This window comes from Phymastichus coffea, unplaced genomic scaffold, assembly GCF_024137745.1.
Source record: "Phymastichus coffea isolate CEN01 unplaced genomic scaffold, Cenicafe_Pcof_1.1 PCOF00030, whole genome shotgun sequence".
Lineage (NCBI taxonomy): Eukaryota > Metazoa > Arthropoda > Insecta > Hymenoptera > Eulophidae > Phymastichus > Phymastichus coffea.
Genome location: NW_026706841.1, coordinates 457,915 through 482,382, shown reverse-complemented (window position 1 = coordinate 482,382; position 24,468 = coordinate 457,915). Strand labels below are relative to the sequence as shown.

The following is a 24,468-nucleotide window of genomic DNA, read 5'->3' as shown; positions in this document are numbered from 1 at the left end:
GAGCTGTTGTTAGAATAAGATGATATTTTACTTTTTTCACTGAGTAACAAGTCATTTATCAGATAATCTTCATATTCATATTCACCATCAATCTAGAAATATTTATGATCATCTTCTAATTTTTTTTGTGATTCGTTATAGGTTTCAAAAATTTTGCTGTATGATCTAACTAGAAAGAGTTCGAGCTCAGAATCTTCTTCATCATTATCGACTTCATTCTTAAAATGATCAGAATCTGATTCAATAGACTCTGAGTAACTAAAATCATCAGCAGCTGGAATATAAACCGTTTCCATTTCATTATCTTTTCGACAGCTTTCGATGGAACCTTTCTTTTTTTTTATTTTCCCTATCTGATAAATTATTACCACATTTTTTTCGGTATCTTTTGAATGTTCAAATATAAGTTGAAAAACTATTATTTCTATTGACAGAGGAAACAACACTTATATTTAAAATTATATGTATAAGATAGAGGTACGTATAAGGAATGCAAAGTGTCGGAACACTAAAAGACTATATTAAAAATTGATTTAAAACTCAATTAGAACGTATTTTTGGAGTATTTTGAAGCGTACGAATGATTTTTTTAATGCATTAGATATTACAGCCATCGAAGACATTAACTTACAAATGAGAATACGAAATATTACAATGTTGTCTTTTAGAATTTTTTCGTCAGAAACAAAGCACTTTACAGAAAAATAAACTAAGAACAAAAAATGCTTAGAATTAGCCGAGAAATACACATGAATATTTTTAAAGCGATTCAATGGATTTTTAAAATTTATCAAAAATTGACAATTTGCAAAATTAAAAAAGTTGCTCGTAACTTCTCAGAAAAATTCAGACATATTCTTTGACTAATTCTAAACACTTCTTTCCGAAAAATTTTTTTGTAAAGTGCTTCGTTTCTGAGAAATAAATTAATGAATTTTTTGACAAAAATTTTGCACTTTGGGCGCCAGTTTGAAATTTCTTGAAATTCTTTGAAAAGTCAAACTGACTTCGGTATCCTATATTTTTAAGACTCAGATATCGCATTCATGGTCGAGGTCAGTTCTAAGTTGATTCCAAACCGGTTACTCTTTAAAAACTCGATTTGAAATAAAAAATTATCTTCAAAATTCGAGATTTTTTTATTTCAAACAACAGTTTTCGATCGAAAACGAAATTTTCAATCGGAATGATACCATTGGAAAGAGCACACTTCAAGCTATAAGAATACATGTGTTGCAATTTTTTGAGGGCGGAAAGTATAAAACTTGTCCGGCTGGACGTTAATGGGTTAATACATTCTAAATTAAACGTGTATTTAAATTAGATTTGATGCTGATTATTTATTATAACAATATGTACGCAAATCATTATTTAAAATAAAAGAATTAGATAATAAAAATAATATTCTTTTGTATTTTATGAGACGAAAGTATAACACACTGAAATTAAATAAGAATCGTTGACAGTGACTTTTTTTTTGCAAATGTTCTTTCGTTAAGTAATTGTTATTTGAAATGATTGATAACGAAGCAATTTCACGCAGTTTCACAACTACTTATACAATAATTATAGTTTACAATTTGTATCATCTTACAGGTGACCAAACAGCAGATAAAATTGCGACGGAAATTTATTTGATTCATCTTATAGGATCCCTGACAGAAGAAGATAAAAAATTGCGGCAAAAAAGTCTATGCATCATATAAGAGGAGATCCTACAGCAGAAACAGCGAGAGAGAAGATAGAGACTTTTTCGAACTTGCGTCAAGCAATACGTGATGGAGAATGCCTGTCATCATATAATGTATCAATTTTGTCAAAAATGATCTGCACAAATTCAAAAAAGATACATGTATCCTCCCATAGATTTTGTAATGCAGTACCAAGCACTTCTGGAAGTACAAAAATACTCTGACTTCGCAACAAGCGGCCCGTTTCTACCAGAAAGAGTTCGCACCGTTACAATAAAATGTCAAGTTGATCCAAGCTTCCAAAAAGTTGCGAGAATGCACAGAAAAATTGAGAGTTGTCAGAAACCTCATACCAGTTGATACACAAAAACAAAAGTATAAGAGAAAAACCTCTGATATATGGTATGATACTGATGAATGGGAATGTTCAGATTTTGAGACTATGAAAATGTGAAAAGGGTGCCCTTCACACATTTTCATGTAGAGATGGAAGATAAAACTTCTGGTAACAAAAAACAAGTATGTATAAATTATTTCATATTTTGACAAATACGTATTTACTTATACGTATAGGTATAGTATATAAGCATTTCAATGTACAAACGTATGATCCTGTATGTTTGCAGAAGCGCATGTTTCATTTACACTTCGGGATTTCAATCCCTTACAAAGTATGGAAGAGAGCTTTGAAGAAAAACACTTGTTCAAAGATTCTTCGCGAAATTTCAACACCCCATTTATGGAAAGAAAAAGAATTTGCTAAAAAAATTGTTCAAATAGACAAAAGATTAAGTATAGATGACAGAGAGGTCTTTACACCGAAAAGATTTGAAACAGGCAAAAATATGGAATATTTTATTGACAAAAATAATTGAGTGAATTTTTTTATTTAATTGATTCGTAATTTACATTGACCTATGCTGTTTACCTTCAAGAGCGTGGACTAATTCCCAGCATTAGACCTTTCACAGGAAGAAAATAAAGGGATCGGTAATTATGATTTAGAAGATGAGCAGCAGTTTGAGTACGAGTAGCAGTTTAATTTTAAAAATTAATATTCTAAAGTAATATTTATTAGCTGCTTTATAATTTATTTCATTGTAGCCCATAACATATGATTGTAACCTTCGCAAAGCGAATTCTACAAGATATATTATTTCGAGTTCAATGTAATTTTTTAATTTCTGCAACGGTAGTCGATTCAATTAATCGAACCGTTCGCGATTCTGATTTTCGCGCGTTAGTTCTAAGTATCGAGAGAGAGAGGGGGTGCGCGATCTTTTAAATTAGCAGTTACGTCTCAGCTGTTACTTGTGTAGTACCGCCAAAATAGTTTAGCACAGTGTTCCAACGATTTGCCAATAAAAAAGTTTACTTGGATTTTGGATACGTGTGCAAGGGTGAACGAGGAAGCAGCAACAGTAGCAGCATCACGGAATCAGCAGCAAAAGCGACAGCAATTATATATCAGATTTGCAATCGAGGCAACACAGCTGATTCGGATCTGAGGAGCACCTTTAATTTGCTTCAACAATTACGGCTGATCACCGTAATTGCACCGCAGGGTAGGTGTACCTCCCTTAATTACCGCGTGACAAAATACATTTAGTATTTTGTTCAACCGTGTTAGCGTTGATATTTTTTGTATTCGCGCCGAGCGTTAGATCGCGCCAATTTTCGTATCTTCTCTCTCTCTCTTTCTCACCGAAAGTTATTTAATTGTAAATCCTATTCGCGTGCGTCAGTCTTTCGGCCCGACAAAGACTGTAGAGATTTTTATTAATAAAATCTATTAAACTTATTCGCCGATTTCGTCATATAACTTTTCCTAGTAGTTTAAACAATTAGGAAAAGCTTAGGTTTTAATCCTATTATAGATAGGGGATTAAGTGGATTAGGAGTAAAGTCGCTTACGCTTAAAACTCATCGTGTGTCACAAGGCACGTGACTTAAGGTGAGTTCAACTCTGCTTGATCGAAGACAACTAAGTTAAGTCAGCTGACGTTAAGGCGAATACACGTATTAACATACGTGTTAACGGAGCGGCGGTTTGCTCTGCATCGTGGGAGTTTGTTCGTAAATAAATTTCTCATTTTTGCAGCTACCCCCCGTTACATTTCGTAAAATTCATTTTAGACACGCAAAGCACAGTTTTAACTCATTTTCGATTTATAATATTCATTACATTCTTGAGTTGTTCAAAATTTTCTTTTGGAATATATATATATATAAGCTTTAGTGTATAAAGTTAATAAATGTGCATCCAAACAACTTCTTATACAATTGTCATTTTTCAAAAACCTTATTAATCTCAATAAATAATGTTATCTCATTTTGTAGCTATAAAAAACCTTGAAAATAGCGCTATTGATTAAAGTAGATGACGTTTTTTATTTTCCTTCGTGTAAAAGATCACCAAAAATAACCTCATTTATCTAAAAAAACGTCTTTAACTTTATCGAGATCCGAAATATGTCTACAAAATAAAGTTATTTATTTTTCATACTTAGGAAATTGCTTAAAAAGTAACGTTAGTGTAGATAATGACGTCATTTAATTTTTGTAAGGAGAATAAAATTTTATAAAAATAACTTAATTTTTGGTAATAACGTAATTTTTATTAGTAAAAATGACGTCATTAAAAAAAATTTTTTTTCAATAAAACTACAACCATTTTGAAAAACTTTTTTTTATCCCAATTTCAGACGTTGTCATCCAATTTTGATGATTTTCACGGCAAGTTTTACACGCTGCGGTAGCGATAGTCGAGTTATAAGGCGCGTGTGGGTACTTGCAGGAATCTAGGCGTCGAAGTCGGCAGTTATATAATAATACTTTTATTATAAAGTGACAGAGCTCCAGAGAGATGTCTTTACAAGGCGAGATCGTGTACAGGACTGCCTGCGCTTGTCTCTCGGGGGCTCACAAACTTAAGATAAGTCCCTACCACTTCCTTCAGGAATAAGTATATCCTGGGAACCGAGAGAGTCATATCGCTTAATTGTTTATTTAGGTTTTCAGCTGTCTATGTTCTATTTCATTTCTGGTCTATCATGTATTTACCGCGTATAGTTTGTTTGTTTCGGCCTTTCTTATGTCTTCTACTTCAGTCGGCCCGCGTGTGCAACGAATACGCGTGTATGACATATGTTCTTAGCTACAGGAGATAACTATATTATTTTATTATTAGTTCGCATGACAATCCCTTCCTTAAGCTGATTCTTGTCCTCAAGAATCTCACAATATGTTCGCAACCTGCGGTGGCACTTTGTGCAACATAAAAGAGTTACAGACAATATCATTATTAATCGGATCGACAACAGCTTTAACGTTAGAGCAACGAGTGTAGGTAACTATATCTGAAGTGGATGCACGATTATGACAACAACAATGTCCTGTAAGATGTCTGAAAATATATCGTAAAAATACAGCTGTGGCACTAAACAACCCTATCTTATAACTAATATAAATTGCTATAAGTGCGAGCGCAATGTATCCAGCGTAGTGCAGGTAATCTACGGCGGTAGCGATATAGGAGTGATGACGTTGTTCCCTTGATAATAATTCAAGCTCCTCCTCTATTTGTTTTAAATTTGACGCTTTTGTGTGTAAATTCTCTAAGTGATGCGTTTGTAAGGTTAATGTAGGAATCACGGATGAGGTATTTTGTGGAAGTGATGGAATGTCTATTTTTGGGTAGCTTTCAGTGTGAGTACGTACGTCATGTGTGATTTCGAGTCTGTAATCAACATTAGTAAGAAAACATCCGTCAGATAGTTGTACAACAGTTGGTTGCTCTATTTGTAAATCCTTTATATAAGAACGACAGAAGAGACTAAACTGCATCATAGCGGTAGATAGTATGTAAAAGCTGGTGTTGTTTAATCTTTGTATGAAGGGTTGCGATAATGCAAAGTACTTTGGCGGGCATTTCGTTACATCGTCAAAGAGAAGTCTTTCACAATTATCTAGTGACTGCAGGCGTTTTGGAAAGAACTGAATTGGGCATAGTCTTCCTTGATCATTGCGTGAGCATGTGTTAACGTCATCAATAGTCGTGTATTTAGTGTTATCCTTTGATACGAGTATGTATTGCTGTGTTACATCGAACAATCCAAGTACGTTTAAGCGACTTTCAAAAGGTAGTGCTCGTAACTTTAGAATTTCATAAGGATTTGCATGTGCAATGGGGTATTTAGTAACTATTGTAAGTCCTGCTTTGGATATGTATGATGAAAATATCATGGACTGTATAATAGAGAAATAATTATTTATGTGAGGTGGTAAAAGTATGTCGATATATACATTTTGTTCATATGCTTCACGTAGACCTTGTATGAGTGTTTCTGGTTTCATAAGTGCTGGTGATAATAAGCCGTTTCGAGCAATGTTTATAGCCGTAAATAACTCTGTAATATAATTATCGTATTCTTCAATCGCTACGTCGATTTCTTCAAGTGATAGATGTATCATTGTGTTTGCCTGATAGTCTGTAAATACAGATTTCATTTTCCTACTCCAATTTAACAATTCCTGCTGAATGTATGAAATTCTTTTGAAAATTCATTAAAAGTATCCTGCATAAATATTGTTTGATTTCTTACTGCTAGCAGGGCTTTCCCTGTATGGTTATATAGTTTGTCGATTTCTTGATTATAGTACTCTGCGTCATTTGCGTCCATTGTACCAAAAAGAAATTTGTTGACTGATCCGACAAAGTTAAATAAGCCTCTTTTTTTTCTGTTTTTGGCTTCTACAGGGTGTGGCTGAAAAAGCGATAACTTCTGCGTTAGACTGCGTAATCGGCGTTTCTGGTGTGCAATGAAATCTTTAGCTTGACACTTGTAGCCACTACACGTGGTAGTTATGAGATCTAAATGCTGTTCAATTTCTCTTCCGTTAAGTAGGAGTACAGTCAAGTTAATATGATTGACTATGGTCCAAGTATCTTCGTAAAGAAAAGCAGTGCCGAAATTCTGTCTCAGCAATGGTACAGATTGATGTGTTATACTGATTTTTCCTTGTACATTAATGAATATGTTGAGTAGCACTAAGAGTTCCCTCATCTGAAATAAAAACGTCAGGCAATGGCTTTAATTGATTGAAATGTCGTCTAACTAAAGCATTATTATATAATATCTGTGTGGTATTAGCATTTCGATTTATTGTAAGTATTGTTCCCGGCCCTTGATATTCGTTCCCTAACTTGAACATCACTTGTTGCTGTAATTCTGGTTTAAATTTTAATGCTTGTCGTGAGTCTACTAATTTTTTATTTCTCTGTTTATTTTTATCGATCGTTACTTTTGCGGTGATTTTATCTCGATTGGCTTTGTGGAATCTTCCTTCGATAATATCTCGTAACAGAGGACCGGTTATCATTTCACATGGTGCACGGGCATAAAAGAGTTCGTAAGGTGAAAATCCTGTACTTGGGTGTATTGTATTGTTGTAGCTCATTACTGTAGGTATGTGTGATCGGTTGTTTTCTAGCGCTCGAGTAACTTTATTTTTGAGTGTGCCAATAACTCTCTCGCAAATTCCATTCGATTGAGGGTGTAGAGGCGTAACTGGATAGTGGCTTACTCTATATTGTTCTAATAGCTTTTGAAATGACTTTGAATGAAATGTTGAGCCGTTATCGGATATTATCTTTTTAGGCGTCCCCCATTCACAGAATAGGTTTTTAAGGGCATCTGTGGTTTCATCGAAACTATTTAGAATTATGACCTTTACATATCTTGTTAGTGCTTCGATTACAAATAAATATAAATATTTCTTTGGTTGCGCATGGTCTATGTACCAGATTTCGTTGATATCTGAGGGTGCTTCAATGAGTGTGCCTGGCGCTCGGAATCGTTTCTTTATCTCCTCGTTACGACAATGTTCACACGAATCGATCCAATTTCTTATATCCTCTGTTTTTGTTTCCCAACAGTATTTTCTAAGTGTTGCTGCTCTGTGCTTTTAATGTAGAGAGTTGGCCGCCTCATTTGCTTGGCCATTTCAGCAAATTTCTGAATTAATTTTTGAGATGTACTGTGATCGATTTTTCTGAATTCTAGAGTTTCATCAGCTTTGAGTTTATTAAGAATGTCTATTACTACGGGCAGTGGATTAGTTATAAGCTCTTCAGAAGGTTCCAAAATTACGTCTCCTTTACATTTATTATTCATAATAACTTGCGACTTTATTTTTGGCCTTCCTCGCTGGCGAGGTAGTCGTTGTTTTAAAGGCAGATCTGAATCTTCAACATCGTTTGTTATTGGCGATAATGGTCTTGCCGTAGTCTTAGGCTGCTCACTAGCTATATCCGGGTCAGCTAGGGGAGCAAACTTGATAGTTTTGTTTACATCAACTGGTTTTTCATAACGATGTTTCCTTTTTATGTAGAGCCGATTAATGCCGATTGATGTTGCTACCATTCTTAGGTGACTGATCGAATTCTCAACTTCCTGTAGGGTAAAATCTTCACTAAATTCTAACGCTTTAGTCCCCTTTTCGGTCGACTCCTTCAATAATTTTGTTGCTGGCGTCGATTGCCATTTGTCCTTTGTGATTGTGAGAGCAGGGTAACTGTCTCGCGTCCATACAATGCTGCAAAGAGTTTCTTCAGTGCAAAATGCTCGGCTAAGTGCGTCGGCCTTCGTATTTAATCTACCCTTTTTATATTCAACCATTGGCTGAAAGTCAGCTATTTTAAGAAGTAGTTTAAATATCCTCGATCCGATTTCGGGTGACTTGGTCTTGATTAGTCCTGCCAAAGGTGCATGGTCGGTTATGAGAATAAATGGCTTTCCATATAAAAAGTGTCTAAAATGCCTTATTATAGCCCAGACGGCTCCGAGCAATTCTTTCTCAGTGGTCGAGTAGTTTTTCTCTGCGCTATTAAGTGCTCGTGATGCGTATGCACAAGGTAAATCTTTGCCCTTTTTGTAATCTCCTTGACTTAATATTGCTCCGAGTCCTTCGTTACTTGCATCGGTTGTGAGTATAAATAATTCTTCGAGGTTTGGATAACGTAATATAGGCGCTGAGGTTAATTTTTCTTTCAATGTTTTGAAGGCTTCTTGGCATTCATGAGTAAATTCAAACTTTTGGTCCTTACACATGAGCTTATTTAAAGGTACGATTATTTTACCGTAGTTTTTGATGAATTTTCTATAATATCCGCATAGACCTAATAGTTGGCGTACTTCCTTTTGATTAACGGGTTGTTTGTAGTTCCTTATACAGTCTATCTTACTTGGGTTCGGTAAAACTCCTTCTTTTGTAATTAAGTGTCCAAGGTATTCTAATTCTGCCTTTACGTATTCGCATTTATCTGGTTGTAGTTTTAATTTTGTCTTCCTCAGTCGTTGAAATAAAGTTTGTAAATTTTGCAGGTGCTCTTCAAATGTTTTTGAATATACTATGATATCGTCTAGATATACAAAGCATATTGTGCCAATTAATCCTTGCAATTTTAAATTCATTATGCGCTGAAAGGTCGCGGGTGCATTTTTGAGTCCCATTGGCATCTGTTTAAATTCCCAATGTCCTCTGTGGGTGCTGAATGCTGTTCGTTCGCGGTGCTCTGGTAATACAGGGACCTGATAAAAACCGGTAAAAAGGTCAAACGCGCTAAAGTATCTTGTTTCTCCTAATTGATCTAAGATTTCATCTATTGAGGGTAGCGGATAGTTGTCGTGGAGTGTGTATTCATTTAATTTCCGAAAGTCAATTACTACTCTATACTTCTGTACCCCTGAGGCATCCATTTTCTTAGATACACACCATACGGGCGAAAGGAAGGGCGAATTTGACTTCACTATTACTCCTCTTTCTTCAAGGTCCGTGATTTGTTTATCAATTTCTTTATGCAATGCCATCGGGTGTCGATATAGTTTTGAACTGATAGGCTGAGCTGTAGTTAAATCTATTCGGTGATATACGTCATCGAGTGAAGGGGCGGCATCTCCTTCAAGTTGAAATACATCCGAGAAAGCTCTAACAAGTGTTAAGATAGCATTGGCTTGTTCTTGCGGCAGGTGTGAAACCCGTGTATTTTCAGTAATAAGTTTGTCCCTATCCTGCGTTGCATAGATATTACTTTCTTGAGAATAGAACTGTTGTAGAAGCGCTTTCCTCTGGTCGTTAGGAATGTTATTGTTTAATATTGAAATGTTTTCTTTGAATTGTTCTATGTGTAAGTCAGTGTATATATTGACTTGTTTCTCTGAATTATTTATGCAACTTAATTTCGCTTTTCCATCCCTTACGTTGTAAATTGCAGGCGTCACTATGTTTTTTTGATCTGTCATGATATAATCTCCATCCGGCTCATTAATTTTGACAGTAAGAATATTTATTCCAGGTTGAAGCGGTGTGAGTTCTCTATTAAACTTAATATGTTTTGGTGTTCGTCTTTGATTTCTATTATTTCGTCTGTAGTATTTATTATAGCCTGATAGTTTTTGAGCCAATCTCTGCCTAAAAGTCCGTCGGCGTCAAGCGGAAATGAGTCTGCAGCTACATTGTAAATAAAGTCCTTTCCGAAAGTTTTGAGTTTGCATTGGCCGTACATTGTATGTGGTCCATTCACTATTTGAATTGTTTTTCTCTCATGCATCGGCTGTTTAATGGGATTACAAGTTTTTTTATCCAGTACTGAGTCTTTGATTATTGAGAGGCCTGCTCCAGTGTCTACTAAAAATTTTAATATTCGTCTTCTTGTGCCTGTTGGCTTAAGCCATAGATGCCAGTGTCGTCCATTTGAGGGATATATTGCGTCTGCATGTCGTTCCAAAAGCATTATGGCGGGTCGTCCTCGGTCCATGAGGCGTTCTCTTCTTTCATCAAATGTTGACTTGAGGCTGGTCTCGGAAAATTTTTGCCTTGTGCATTTTTTAATCTATAACAATTAGATTTATCATGGCCATATACTCCACAGTGTGAGCACGTGGGCTTCGGAGGCCTATCTTGTTTCTCGAACGTAACCTTTGGAGGCGTTCTATCGCGAGATTGGTAGCGGTCTGTTGACTGTTCTCGTGAGCTACTATGATGATTATCTTCCCTTTTATCACTATAATATCTTTCCCTTGGTGCTGAGTCGTATCTATCCTTGGAGTAGTGTTTATTTGGGCGCGCATACCTGTCTTTAGGCCGACTTTCTCTTTTCTCTCGCTCTTTTCTTTGATCGGCGTATTCGTACGTAGCATCGATACGATTTTTAGCGCGTAGCCAATCATCTTCATTTCTCCGTTGTTCTTCATACATGGCTTGTTGATATGCTATAGGAAGAGTGTGCGGATTCTTTTGTTGGACGGCGAGTCGTAATCCCTCTGGGTATAATCCGCGTACAAATTTTTCTATCGCTTTGTTGGACTCATAAATGCGATGCATTTCTTTATAATCGCCACCTTCTCTGTCTATCGCAACTTGTATTCGCATGTTTATATTATTATAGCGATATACATAATTTTTTACAGGCTCGCCGGATTTTTGCCTAATAGCATTTCTGAATTCAGACAGTTGATCGTATTCAAGCTCTAACTTGCCAAAGTGTGTTTCTAAGCATTCTTTCAGTTGCACGGCAGTGGTTACCTGGTGTCTTTCTACTACCTGCTGGGCTCTTCCTTTTAATTTTGATGCACAAACTTTCCTAATTAGTGCAGAAATTGCTGGATCAGAGTCTAATTGCCTACTTGTTCTTATAATTTGATCTATAAATGCAGATACGTCAGTTGATCCGTCGTACTCCCTTATTTCAGTCAACAATTCACGAATAAATTGATGATCTTCCCGTCGAAGCATTCCTGTGTAAACATGTAGTCGCGTGGACGTATCTTGCCCGTGGAAATATTATTTGAAGGCAAAGGCGGCTCAACTGCTGAATTTCCCTGCTGTCTTCGCGCTGCCGGTATTATTACTTCATCCTTCCGTATACTTTGCATAAGCTCGTTGAGTTGTTTCGATAGATTGTCAATTTGCACCTGCTGTCGTTCATTTTTTTCACGTTGTAACAAAAGCTCCTTCCTCAGCTGTGATTCTTTATCTGATTCGGTAATATCTTCGCTTGAGTTTATTTTCTTCGTGAATTTACTAAGAGCATCCATTTTTGAAGGTCGTAAGTAAATGTTTGAATGTCGCTGATTATCGTGTGAGTGGTCAGTTACGTCTATTAAGGATTGTGTTCCGGAAGTTTTGTCAGAGTCTGTACTCTCGTTATCGACAGTTCGATAGTTACAAAAAGTATCGCGACCTAGCATATAAGTCTAACCTATTTTTCAAGCGCGAGTGTAGTGATGTGAATGTACACGTGTGAAAGCTTATTAATTACGACTGCGTTTATGATTGAAAGGTAAATAACTTCACTGATACGACAGACAAAGTGGGGCCAACTTTCTCTGTAATATCTCAATCATAGACTTCAGTTTACAAAATATAACGCGGCGCAATAAGTTCTTTACTTTTTGAACTTATTAAAATTTATTTTTGCGTACCTTGAGTCCTTTGGACCTCCCTGTTGGGCCGTAAAAACGGTAGCACTGAATATATCCGTGAGCACAACGTGCGCTGAAGTTGAGCTGCTCCCCTGGCAACTGCGAGACTCCTGAATCGGCAACGATTTGTGCGTGTAGGCTGATGAACGATGTCGGCTGCTTCTCTGAGAACTGCTGCACCAATCAATATCAGCCGAGATTGTGCGTTCGGACTGTCCTCTTCTCTGGGAACTGAGTGATAATCCGGAGTCGAGCGATCTCTATGCTGCCTCTTGACTAAACGGTCCGATTATACTACTGGTAGTTTTTTTCTAACCGTTTTTTCTTTATTCCACCCTTGCTGCCACCAAATGTCATCCAATTTTGATGATTTTCACGGCAAGTTTTACACGCTGCGGTAGCGATAGTCGAGTTATAAGGCGCGTGTGGGTACTTGCAGGAATCTAGGCGTCGAAGTCGGCAGTTATATAATAATACTTTTATTATAAAGTGACAGAGCTCCAGAGAGATGTCTTTACAAGGCGAGATCGTGTACAGGACTGCCTGCGCTTGTCCCTCTCGGGGGCTCACAAACTTAAGATAAGTCCCTACCACTTCCTTCAGGAATAAGTATATCCTGGGAACCGAGATAGTCATATCGCTTAATTGTTTATTTAGGTTTTCAGCTGTCTATGTTCTATTTCATTTCTGGTCTATCATGTATTTATCGCGTACAGTTTGTTTGTTTCGGCCTTTCTTATGTCTTCTACTTCAGTCGGCCCGCGTGTGCAACGAATACGCGTGTATGACATATGTTCTTAGCTACAGGAGATAACTATATTATTTTATTATTAGTTCGCATGACAGACGTGGCCAATGATGCCATAAAATAACGTCATTATGACGTCTTATACCCTACTACAAATTCTTACATCAGTTCTAATATAAAAAAACATCGTTAGATCCCGTAGAATGTTTTTGCCCCCTATTTCTTATATTTAAGCTTGTTCTCATGCAAGATCCAATTGTGGGGACAGATCCGACTCGCTCTGGCTCTGATCCACGGCAGCACCGTCGGAAGCCAGCACTGACGCCACGTAGTGGCCTCTCTACGGTATCGGCCCCCAGGCTAAGCAAGATAGCCAAACTCTCTCGCACGCATCGAGTCTTGCTCACAAGTCACTCAAGCTAACTTTAGGTGTAATTTAGTGTAGAAGAAATAAATATATTATTTAGCATATCCACACGCATTCTCACATTCACCTCTCCCTCGAACACGTCCCCAAAGTGATGACCCCGACGTGATTCGAGCGGATTCTTTTTCGGCAACGTGATCGCGCGAAAAGCCGGCTCTCATACCACGCCGCCGCCATCGTCAAACATTCCGCGCTCGCGCCTGCCCCTACCTGTCGTAGCGACCGACGCAACAGGTACGCGCGTGCAGCCGAGGCCGATCACGCGAGCCTTCGCAAAATCGCTCGAATTAAAAAAAAACTCAGTGACTGTGAGTGCGGGAGCTAACCTTATAAACGAAAAAACCGAACAAAACGATAAGAAAGTGCCCACGGGTGCCGAATCTAACGCGCTCACGCAACCAGAGAAAGACATCCTCGAAAAAAAAGTGCCGGCAAGCGCTTTAGTGGGCAACATGGTCAATTCACCCCCGCCAACCCAAAACAACGAGCCCATCGATGCCGCTAACCTCGCGTTGCAGCTGCAACAAGTGCAGTTACTCCAATCTTCCGCTGTTCTGGAAAGGAGCGCCGGAGGCTTGGTTCGCGCAAATAGAGTCCAACCTGCAAGCCCATGGCGTGGACGATGACCTGAAGCGCTACAATCTGGTCATTGCAGCACTCGGCGAGGACGCTGTCAACGAGCTCCTGGACATGGTGCAGAATCCGCCGACTTCTGACAGGTACGCTACGCTGAAGAGCCGCATGCTCGAGCGTTTCGCCCAAACTAACGAGCAACGACTACGCAAACTGCTCAACGACATCATGCCGGAAGGCAAGAAGCCTACAGAGCTTCTACGCGAGATGCGCATCCTCGCAGGCAATAGCGTCACTGACGATGCTCTCAAGGTCAAGTGGCTGGCTCTCTTACCCGCGTCTTCGCAGGGCATGTTAACCGTGCTCGACGGCGCACTCGACAAGTTGGCGGAAGCAGCCGACAAGTTGGCGGATATTACGCCAACACCAACCGTTGCTGCTGTCAAGCCCTACTCTTGCAGTAGCTCTCCACATCGCCAAGACTATGCAATGGCCAAGGAGATGGCCAACATGACTGCCCTCATGTCGCGGCTCCTGGCAACCTCCGAGCAAACCTGCGAGGCCGTCAAAATGTTGAGTCAGCAGAGGTCCCAGGGCAGAGGACGTAGCCGCAGCCGCAGGCGCTCTGGAACGCCAGCCACTCAAACGCAGCAGGGCCACTGTTACTACCATCAGCGCTTCGGGGATGAAGCACTTAAATGCGAGAAGCCGTGCAACCACTCGAAGGCCTTAAAAAACTAAAACCGCTGCCCACAGTTCAGGCGGCTCACAGCAGCGGACTGCCAAAGGAAAACCGCCTCCACGTTTTCGACAGGAACTCACGCCTCTCGTTCCTGGTCGACTCGGGATCCGTCGTATCTCTTCTGCCCCGTTCGGCAGTCAAAGAGGCCACACAACTCGTGTAGCAGCCGCTGACACTCACCGCGGCCAACTTGTCGCCCATCGCGACGTTTGGTCGCACTCTCCTCACACTCAATATCGGCCTACGCAGAGACTTCGAGTGGCCGTTCACCATCGCTGACATCTCTGGAGTCATAATCGAAGCTAACTTCCTGGCGCACGCAGGCCTCATGGTGGACCTCCAAAGTCAGCGTCTTGTCGACGCCACCAAAACGCTGACGCTGACGCTGGCCACCCAAGGTCAGTTGTCAGCCGTCTCGCACCACACCGTCGCTATACTGCACGACCCTGTCGTGGACCTGACAACTAGGAGCCTTTTCGACGCGCTGCTCGTCGAGTACGCGGACCTCACCAAGCCCAGCAACCGGAAGGCAACCCTCAATGGAACGCCCGTCACCCACTTCATCCGCACCACGGAGCCACCGGTGTACGAGCGTCCACGACCGCTGTTCGGCAACAGGCTCAAAGGCGCCAAAGCAGCCGTCAAGGAGCTCATGGACGCAGGTCTCGTCCGCTCCTCCTCTAGTCAATGGGCCAGTCCTCTGCACATTGTGGAGAAGAACGACGGCAGCGGCACCTTCCGCGTCACGGGCGACTACCGCCGCGTCAACGCCATCACCGAACCGGACCGCTACCCCCTTCCAGTCATCGAACACCTTCTCCATGGCTGTCACGGCGGCAAGGTTTTCACAGTGGTCGACCTCAAAAGAGCCTTCTACCAGGTGCCAATGGCCGATGAGGACATCTGCAAGACAGCCGTCATAACTCCGTTTGGCCTCATTGATTTCCTCGTCCTGCCCCTTGACCTACGCAACGCCATTCAAACGTTTCAACGTTTCTTGGACGGTCTGCTCAAGGACCTCTGGTTTTGCCGCTGGTACATAGACGACATCATCGTTTTCTCCAAGAACTACGAGGAGCATTTGGACCACGTGCGCAGGCTTTTTGACAAGCTTCGTTCAGCTGACCTCTGTTTCAACCTCGCCAAGTGCCAGATTGCACTGCCCGAGGTCACCTTCTTGGGATTCACAGTGAGCCAGCAGGGTTTCAAGCCGCCGCCGCCCAAGGTCGAGGCAGTTGACCGCATCCCGACGCCGACGACATACCAGGAGCTTCGCAGCTTTCTCGGTGCGCTCAATTATTACAGGCACTGCATTCGTGGAGCAGCTCAACTGGAAGTTCCTCTCGACAATTTCCTACAGGGCGCCCCCAAGAAGAAGAAGGCGAAGCTAAAGGGCTGGACCGCAGCTCAGGACAAAGCTCTCGCAGCTTGCAAGCAGGCGCTCAAACGAGCCACCTACAGCGCTTTCCTCGCCCCAGATGCCGAGCTCGTCGTCTTCTCCGACGCTTCAGACGAGGCAGTTGCCGGCTCCGTGGAACAACTCATTAATGGCAAGCACTACCCGATTGGTTTCTTTTCCAAGAAACTCACACCGGCGCACAGAAACTACAGCACTTTCGACAGAGAGCTGCTTGCAGCCTACGAGACTGTGAGGCACTTCGAGCACTATTTGGAGGGTTGCGAGTTTGTGCTCAGGACTGACCACAAGCCGTTAGCCCACGCATGTCGCAGGCCATCCAGCAGAAGCTCACCAAGGCAGAAGCGGCACATGGACTATATCCTCCAATTCAACGTCAATGTCCAGCACATCAGCTGAGTGGACAACGTCGTAGCTGACACGCTCTCCCGCGCGTGTACCATTGGCATGCCATCGGGCCTCCTCGCCAAGAACATCGAAGCCGCACAGCAGCTCGACAAGGAGCTCATTCACCTGCTCGAAAGCGGTGCGCTGGATCTCTAAGTCCTGGAAATCGACGGCGCCAAGGTGGCCTGCAGCATCAAGGACAACGTGGTAAAGCCATACCTGCCGGAGCCGCTGCGCCGCGTGACTTTCAATGTGCTCCACGGGCCAGCGCACCCCAGTCCACGCACCACGGCACGTGCTATCTCAGCCAAATTCATCTGGCCCCACGTCAGGAAGGACGGCTACGCTTAGGCTCGCGCTTGCGACCCTTGCCAGAGAGCCAAGGTCAGCAGGCACAACCGTGCAGCGCTGCAGTCGTTTAATGTGCCAGAGAATAGGTTCGAGCACATCAACATCGACTTCATCACGCTGCCGCAGGTCCAGAGCTGGCTACCGCCTCACCATCATAGACAGGTTCACCAGGTGGCCTGTCGCCGTGCCGCTAGTGGACATCACAGCGGACACGGTAGCCAACGCACTGATGCAACACTGGATTGCTCATTACGGCTGCCCTATCACCATCACCTCGGATCAAGCCACGCAGTTCGAGTCTGCGCTCTTCGACGCCCTGGCTGGCCTCACCGGAGCACACCACATCCACACGACGCCCTATCACCCGCAGTCCAACGGCATGATTGAGCACCCTCATCGCACCATCAAGACAGCGCTGGTGTACGCAGGTGAGACGCCGTGGCCGCAACGACTGTCCATCGTGCTCCTTGGTCTGCGTGCCTGCTACAAGCAGGACCTCGAAGCATTGCCAGCCGAGATGCTCTATGGCACCACTCTCCGCCTGCCCGGCGAGTTCTTCGTCACGCACAGCGCGCCAGCAGACCAGCCCACGTTCGTCGACCAGCTGTCTAGCCTCATGCGGAGCATCCGCCCAGTTCAGCATCGTCGCACTCGAAGCCTAGCATCTTCGAGTTCGCAGACCTCAAGACGTGCTCACACGTGTACATGAGGATTGACGCAGTGCGCAAGCCCCTGCAACCGCCTTACACCGGGCCGCATAAAGTCCGCCGTCGAGTCAGCAGCAAGGCCTACGTCATCGTGGTCAACGGCAAGGAAAAGACCGTTTCCACGGACGCTCTCAAGCCAGCGTACCGAGACAAGGAGGACCGGCTTCTCCCGCCATCGGCTGAAGCATCGTCCACTCACGCGCCCGAGCCTCAGGTAGACAGCAGCCTGCCTACGCAGCCGGCACCAGCAACTCCATCGCACGCCGCTTCCAGGCCGCCAGAAACACCAGCACCAGCAGCAGCAGCCGCTCCTGAAGCTCGGCCGCTCATCAAGATGGACTCGCAGCAGCAGCCTGGCTCGCAATCTCTCTCATCGCAGCAGCAGCAGCAGCAGCAGCACTCGCAGGGCAACGTCGAGCCCTAAGCTCACTCGTCGCACTCAACGTTCCAGCAGCAGCAGCTCGAGCCGAAAGCTCTCTCATCGCAGCAGCAGCAGCTTGTGCTTCCAACTCTCTCAGCGCAGCAGAGCCAGAGCCCACATCTTCCAGCCTCGTCCGAGCCACAGACTCCTCTCCCGTCCAAGGCTGTGCCAACGATACTTCGAAAAAAAGTGTCGTTCTCTTCGTTCGACACGAAGCTCTCTAAGGGAGGAGTACATGTGGGGATAGATCCGACTCGCTCTGGCTCTGATCCGCGGCAGCACCGTCGGAAGCAAGCACTGACGCCGCGTAGTGGCCTTTCTACGGTATCGGCCCCCAGGCTAAGCAAGATGGCCAAATTCTCTCGCACGCATCGAGTCTTGCTCACAAGTTACTCAAGCTAACTTTAGGTGTAATTTAGTGTAGAAGAAATAAATATATTAATTAGTATATCCACACGCATTCTCACATTCACCTCTCCCTCGAACACGTCCCCAAACAATGTAAGAAATGTATAAAAATGACTCGTATTCTATTCTCATGAAAGATCTCATATGCATGAAACTGTTCTCACATATGATCTGATATATGGTCAGATCATATGTAAGAAACTAAACTTTTATAAAAATTTATAATAAATAAGTGTTCATGTTACCAAAGCAATCACCATTGTTTATTATAAATTGTTATAAAAGTTTGGTATCTTACATATTATCTGACCATATGTCAGATCGTATGTGAAGACAACTTCATGTATTAGATCTTTCATGAGAATAGAATACGAGTCATTTTTATATATTTCTTATTTTGGATCTTGCATGAGAATCGGTTCAAGCATAATAAATAGAAGGTGAAAACATCCTACGGGATCTAGCGATATTTCTTACAATGAAACTCTTCTAAGAATTTTTAGTAGGGTAAAGACGTCTTTTTATAACGTAACTTTTTTCAGGAGGGATAAGAGTTATAATAGATTTATATTCATCATTGAATATATTAAATCCAGTTTGAGAATTCATATAGTGTAATGTAATACAATAATAACCTCTTTGATTGAAAATTTAATTCCTTTGATTAAATTAAATATTTTATTAATGATGATAAGTGACAATTAATAGATAAACTATATAAAAACACTGATAAGTAGTAAATCGCTTTCTCATTAAAAAGATGTTGGAGTATATTTATATATTAAAAAAAACATTCTGCCTATCCTATCGATAAACTGTTTTTACAATATGAATAACTAGTGATAGAAATACTTTTAAGATTGACATAGGCTCTGGTCTAGCATTGATATCCGCAATTTTTAATCTATCCGCCCTCTTTCTCTAGTTGAGTCAGTGTAATTGCAAATTATGAATATAATACGTTTCGATTTCGAGTGGTGTATATTATATTATATTATATTGTCAAAAAAATAATATTGAAAAAATATTTCACGATTTTAAATTAGTGTAGTATCATGTATGACATAATTAATTATTAAAATTATTTCGATTTTATATTGATTATTACCTTGGATTAACAAAAAGTTGTGAGATAATGAAAATTAATATATTTCAAAAATATTTATTTGAAGAAAAATACATGCTTCGTGTACATTTATAACTTAATAAGTACAAACATTTCACTGTAATGAATTAAATGAAATAAATTATTAAATTAGTACAAAAAGAATGAATCGTAATATATATGACGACAGATATTCAACTGTAGTTTGCATAATGTTTTATCAAGAGTAAGAACTTTATATACTAGATAATATCAATCCCGCTTACCAAAAATAATTATATACAGCGTTGCTGCTAGAGAAATTATATCTAGGGGGCCAAAATTATTCCTCTAGATTGTTCGCTCGATTTAGTTCTCGTCGTCTGCTGGATGCCATACCTATAGAGAATATATAGACAACGTATAAAAATCTAATTGATATCAATTCTTCTTTAGTAATACTCTTAATACTTTCAGATGAGCATACCGTGAAAAAAAAATTGTTCAACAATTAATTTGATGTATTTAAAAATTGGAGCTCAAAAAAGGTCAGTCGATTCAAATAAGGTGAATATCATCGTTTTTTCAAATAAAAATTAATGCATATTATACTTTGAATGTTCAAGTTTCAAGCACAATTTTTTTATTTAAAATAGTTTTTTTAAATAATTTGATAAGTACTTTAAAATCATGTCAAAATGGGGACGAGTGGCAACGTTGACGGGGCACAAGTGGCATATGCACAATCAGCGCGACTCAGTGGCTAGTTAATTTGTCTGATCCACCTAACCTCTAAAGTTTTACTATAGACTAGATACAAAAATATAGGACAAAGTGCATTTATTTTCGTTTAGCTGTTAAGTTAATTTATTATTGTCAGTTTTGCATTTGACTGCAACAAATAGCGTAAGTACCTCATTTTGTTTTGAACAATGTAAATATGTGATAAAAAAAGTGATATAGGTGCTTATTCTTATATATCTTTACAGTTAAATTTAGCCTAATTATCAGTGATGGTTAAATATTATAGAAGGAAACTAAAAAGAAAAAAATGGAATGAAGGTCAGCCATATACAGCTATTCAAAACGTATGACTGGGAAATCGGGCAAAAGTTCTGCTCTTGAATTTGATATACCCAGATCAATATTAGACAAAAATTGAAAGGAAAACATGATGATACTCCAAATCAAAACAAAAATATATCACCTGCAGGATTCAGTCGTGATGGCATATATATGAGAAAATTGACCTATGAATTTGCTAAGAAAATGCAGGTTCCACATTATTTCACTAAAGAGATAAAAATAGCATGTAAAGATTGGCTTAGTACTTTCATGAGAAGGCATGAACTGTTATTTAGGAAAGCCAAGCACGCGTCTTCAGCGAGAGCTCATGGATTTATTCAAAAAGTAGTCAATAAATTTTTTAGACTATTGAAAGGCATTTTTAATTATCATGCTTTTACACCAGACAGAATATATAATGTGGTTGAAACTAGGATTTTAATTGTGCCTAAATCATTTTCAAAATCTGGGAATCGGGTTTAAATAAGATACACTTGTATAAAGGGAAAAAGCCGATCACGGCATAAAAACCCTTTTTATTATTATACACTGACACATAACAATTTAGATAATCGCGAGTGACGCCGCGGAGACAATGATCGTGCATATGCACATATGTGCTCACTCAGGAATTCCGTGTAAATTTCACATTCATACACACCACAAACTCAGAACTGTTGAAAATTCTACTTGAGAGATACGGTTGTTCGATAAAGTGCAAAGTCTGCACGTCGTTTGTTGGAAACAGAAGAGACTGCAAGAGAGCTCCGTACGCGGGACAATGTCGTCGACGACTGCCAGCAAACCTGGTAAAAATTAACGAATAGATTTGATAGCAGTGGCAGCACTTGACGGTGCTGCCACTGGGCTAGATTTTCTCGGGCTCTAGCTCCCTTACCGCACACACACACATACATTCTCAATGCGTCGGTAGGCGCATTTATAATTTTATATACAATGGTGTTACAATGTAATAAGTCTTCCAATGACTTTTATGATATTTTGCTTCCTTTCTATTTTTGACAATGATATTTACTTTACAAAAAAATGTTTCTAAAATAAAAATTATATTACGTGTATACTTGAAGTTTATAAATAAATTTCCAATGGAGTAAACCTACTTCTTATCACAGTTTTTTCTTTAGGAGTAAACTCAGAATGAATTATTCCTTGGACCCGGTCGGTTTTGCATGCATTTATTTTAAGAACTTTATCTATTAAATCATTCTCTTTAAACATGGCATGCATCAAGAATCTGTATAATCTATTATACTATATTCGTTTTTCAACGATTCCCAGTGCTCTTTTATGATGGAAATACCATGCTTCAAATGGAACATGCGTCTCTAATAAAGAAATTTGTATTATTTATCTAATAACTTTTTTAATAAGCGAGTTAAGATTTTTATTTTGTTACCTTATTTCCTTCTGTTTCATGCTAAGATGTATAGTCTTGAAGATCAGGCTTATGCAAGTTATCTGATAAATACTGGTCATCACTTACCGTAGTAAAAATTTTCCATTTTTTTCTTGTTTTAGTTCAGAGTCAGAAGAACTGTGCATGTCTTTGTATTTATAAATAATTGTGTAATTTTTGCTTTTCTTTTAACATCTGTTAATTTTTTTGACTATGTGATACTGCAAAACTAAAACTATTTTTGTATTGTTTTATTACATTTATTGAAGATATTTTTAACGGCGATTCTATTCTTTTTCGTTGACGATTCGTTAGTAATAGTAGTAACAACAGTATTAGGATTCTCAGTAGCTGTCTCTACAAACTTCTCCAATTGATCAGTACCTGGTTTAAGTATTTCATTCAAAATCTTTTCTAAATCTGCTTCTCTGCGTTTTAATAGCTGTAATTTACGTCTGATTGCATCACGAGCCTTAGTTCATTGTTGAAGTTCTGTCTTTTCTTAGTTAAAATATGCCATACTATTGATATTTGTATTGATGAGAGAGAAAGAACACTCGTTCACTCAATCTACGATGTTTATAGCAAACGGATCAAATTATTTTCGATATCTACCGTGATTTATTGGTTTGTCTTTATCAACAACTAAAAATCCATGATTATCAATTTTCATCAAAAGATTATTTTGATATTACTATTCACCTCAGTATGCTCGTATACTCAGTATTGGGATTTTCTCAAGATTATGGAAAAATCATAGTCAATGTCAAACATGAACTTATCATTAGAATAGCGAGAAATAATTCAAATTCCATTATAACTTGTAACGAGCAATACTTGTATCGCGAATTTGAATCAAAACGCTCAAAAGGCAGATCTAGGAAAGTTACGTGTCGAGGGCTATCCCCTTGTATTTTTCCACGCATTGGAACGAGCGACGCCAACCGAGCGTTTCCCAGCGAGTGCTGGCATGTTGTAAGGTTCCGTGGGACGAAGCACCAAAGAATCTCGGCATATTAGCGGATACCTGAACGTATGGCCTCAAGCTGGTCAAGCTCGAGACATCCATCCATGCCGAAGCGAGACAGCGAATGAGTCTCGGCTACTACAGCAACTGTCAACAAAGTCTGTCTCCAGCGAGGGCCAACAACGCATTCGGTGAGTTCTGGCCAAAGAGTTATGTTGGCTGGCCAACAAACAAAACATATTAGGGAGCGTGTATTATTTATTGTTTTTTGCGAACGAATGTGCCTTCACATATTCATAGAATCGCGATATATCTTTTTCTCTCCCACCTGTGACACATGCGCAATTACGTGCGCCCGGCCTGGCTTATCTTTGCCGAACTTATTTTGTAGTGTTCGCCCATTGGGCATTACACTTGGTTTTCTAGGCTCACAAGTGCCAACGGCAGCTAGCCATTTCTTCACCATCAAATTTCTTGAACAAAAATAATTATTAAAATCAAATCAAAATGTCTATAAATTAATGAATTCTACTCATCAACAACTACCAGCATAGGGCCCTAGTTTTTATGGAAAAATCTGTCTTGAAACATACGCAAAAAAACATTGCGCATCTACTGCCGCTCCCTGTTATTTATATTCCTAATTTCGAAATATTTGTAGAATCTTTAAAGGAACGAGCATATTGAAAATGATTGTTAATTGTAACGTTTTATTATCTTGTTCGTTTATTTGATCTGATATTCTAAAATTGAAGTTACATTTTTTATAAATATAAATTCTATCTGCGCTCATTATCACTGAACGATAATGATACTCTATAAATAAATGCTGTAAACATATTCATTTCTTGAACCATACACATTTTATAATTGCTATTTTTTTATAAATCTCGCAGATAGAATGTTCTGAAATTTCGAAGCAATATCCAACACGATTATCGAAAAAATTAGGTTTTTTATCTAAGTATAAACTTTTGTACCAAACATATTTAAACACGTTTTTAAATCTTGTAATGCGGTACATTACAAGGCCTTTCCTGAGTGCTGCATTATTTGCAACACCTCAGAAAGGCCATCCCCGTCCCTTGCCGCCCCGTAACCGGTTGAATGAAATAAAAATAAACGCACCCTATATAAAACAATTACCCTTTTTTATATCCGAACAACCACACCGGAGATATGGGCAAAACAAATTCGACAAACGCGATCTGACGGACACTCAAAGAGCAGAGAGAAAAAAGAAGCGCACCACGGAAAAAGAGAGCGCACGCACACACTCACTCACACACACTCCCGACCACGTGTTGCCGACCGGCGAAAGAAAAATGGAAAACTTGACTGGGAAATGCAACGGAAATGCATGTTGATGACACATGCAGATCCGTTACACTCCCAGACACCAACACCAACACTCACGAAGCACTGACACTTCTGGGGCGAGCAGAAAATCGCCGATGAAGTGGCAGCCGGCAATCAGCTGTGTCGGGCTGCCGAACACCATCGGCGACATCCTGAGCGCCACACACAAGCACCACAGCAACCACACAGACAAACACCCGGGAGAAAGTTACTGAACCGG

The 24,468-nt window shown here is 40.1% G+C and overlaps 1 protein-coding gene across 4 annotated transcripts in view; it reads left to right on the top strand.

Annotated features, from left to right (window-relative positions):
- Positions 1 to 24,468, top strand: part of LOC131663039 (solute carrier family 35 member F3) — a 1,047,178-nt gene that overhangs the window by 967,530 nt on the left and 55,180 nt on the right. The window contains exon 10 of one of the 4 annotated variants that reach the window (XR_009301820.1): positions 19,918 to 19,988. The exons of 2 other annotated variants lie outside the window; for them this stretch is intronic. Coding sequence is in view for 1 of the 2 variants with exons in the window: in XM_058933092.1 (XP_058789075.1) it covers positions 1,597 to 1,600 (4 nt within the window). In the remaining variant the exon portion in view is untranslated. Of the gene's footprint in view, positions 1 to 1,596; positions 2,100 to 19,917; positions 19,989 to 24,468 lie in introns of those variants that run through there. One more of the 4 variants, XM_058933092.1, reaches the window with a different exon arrangement.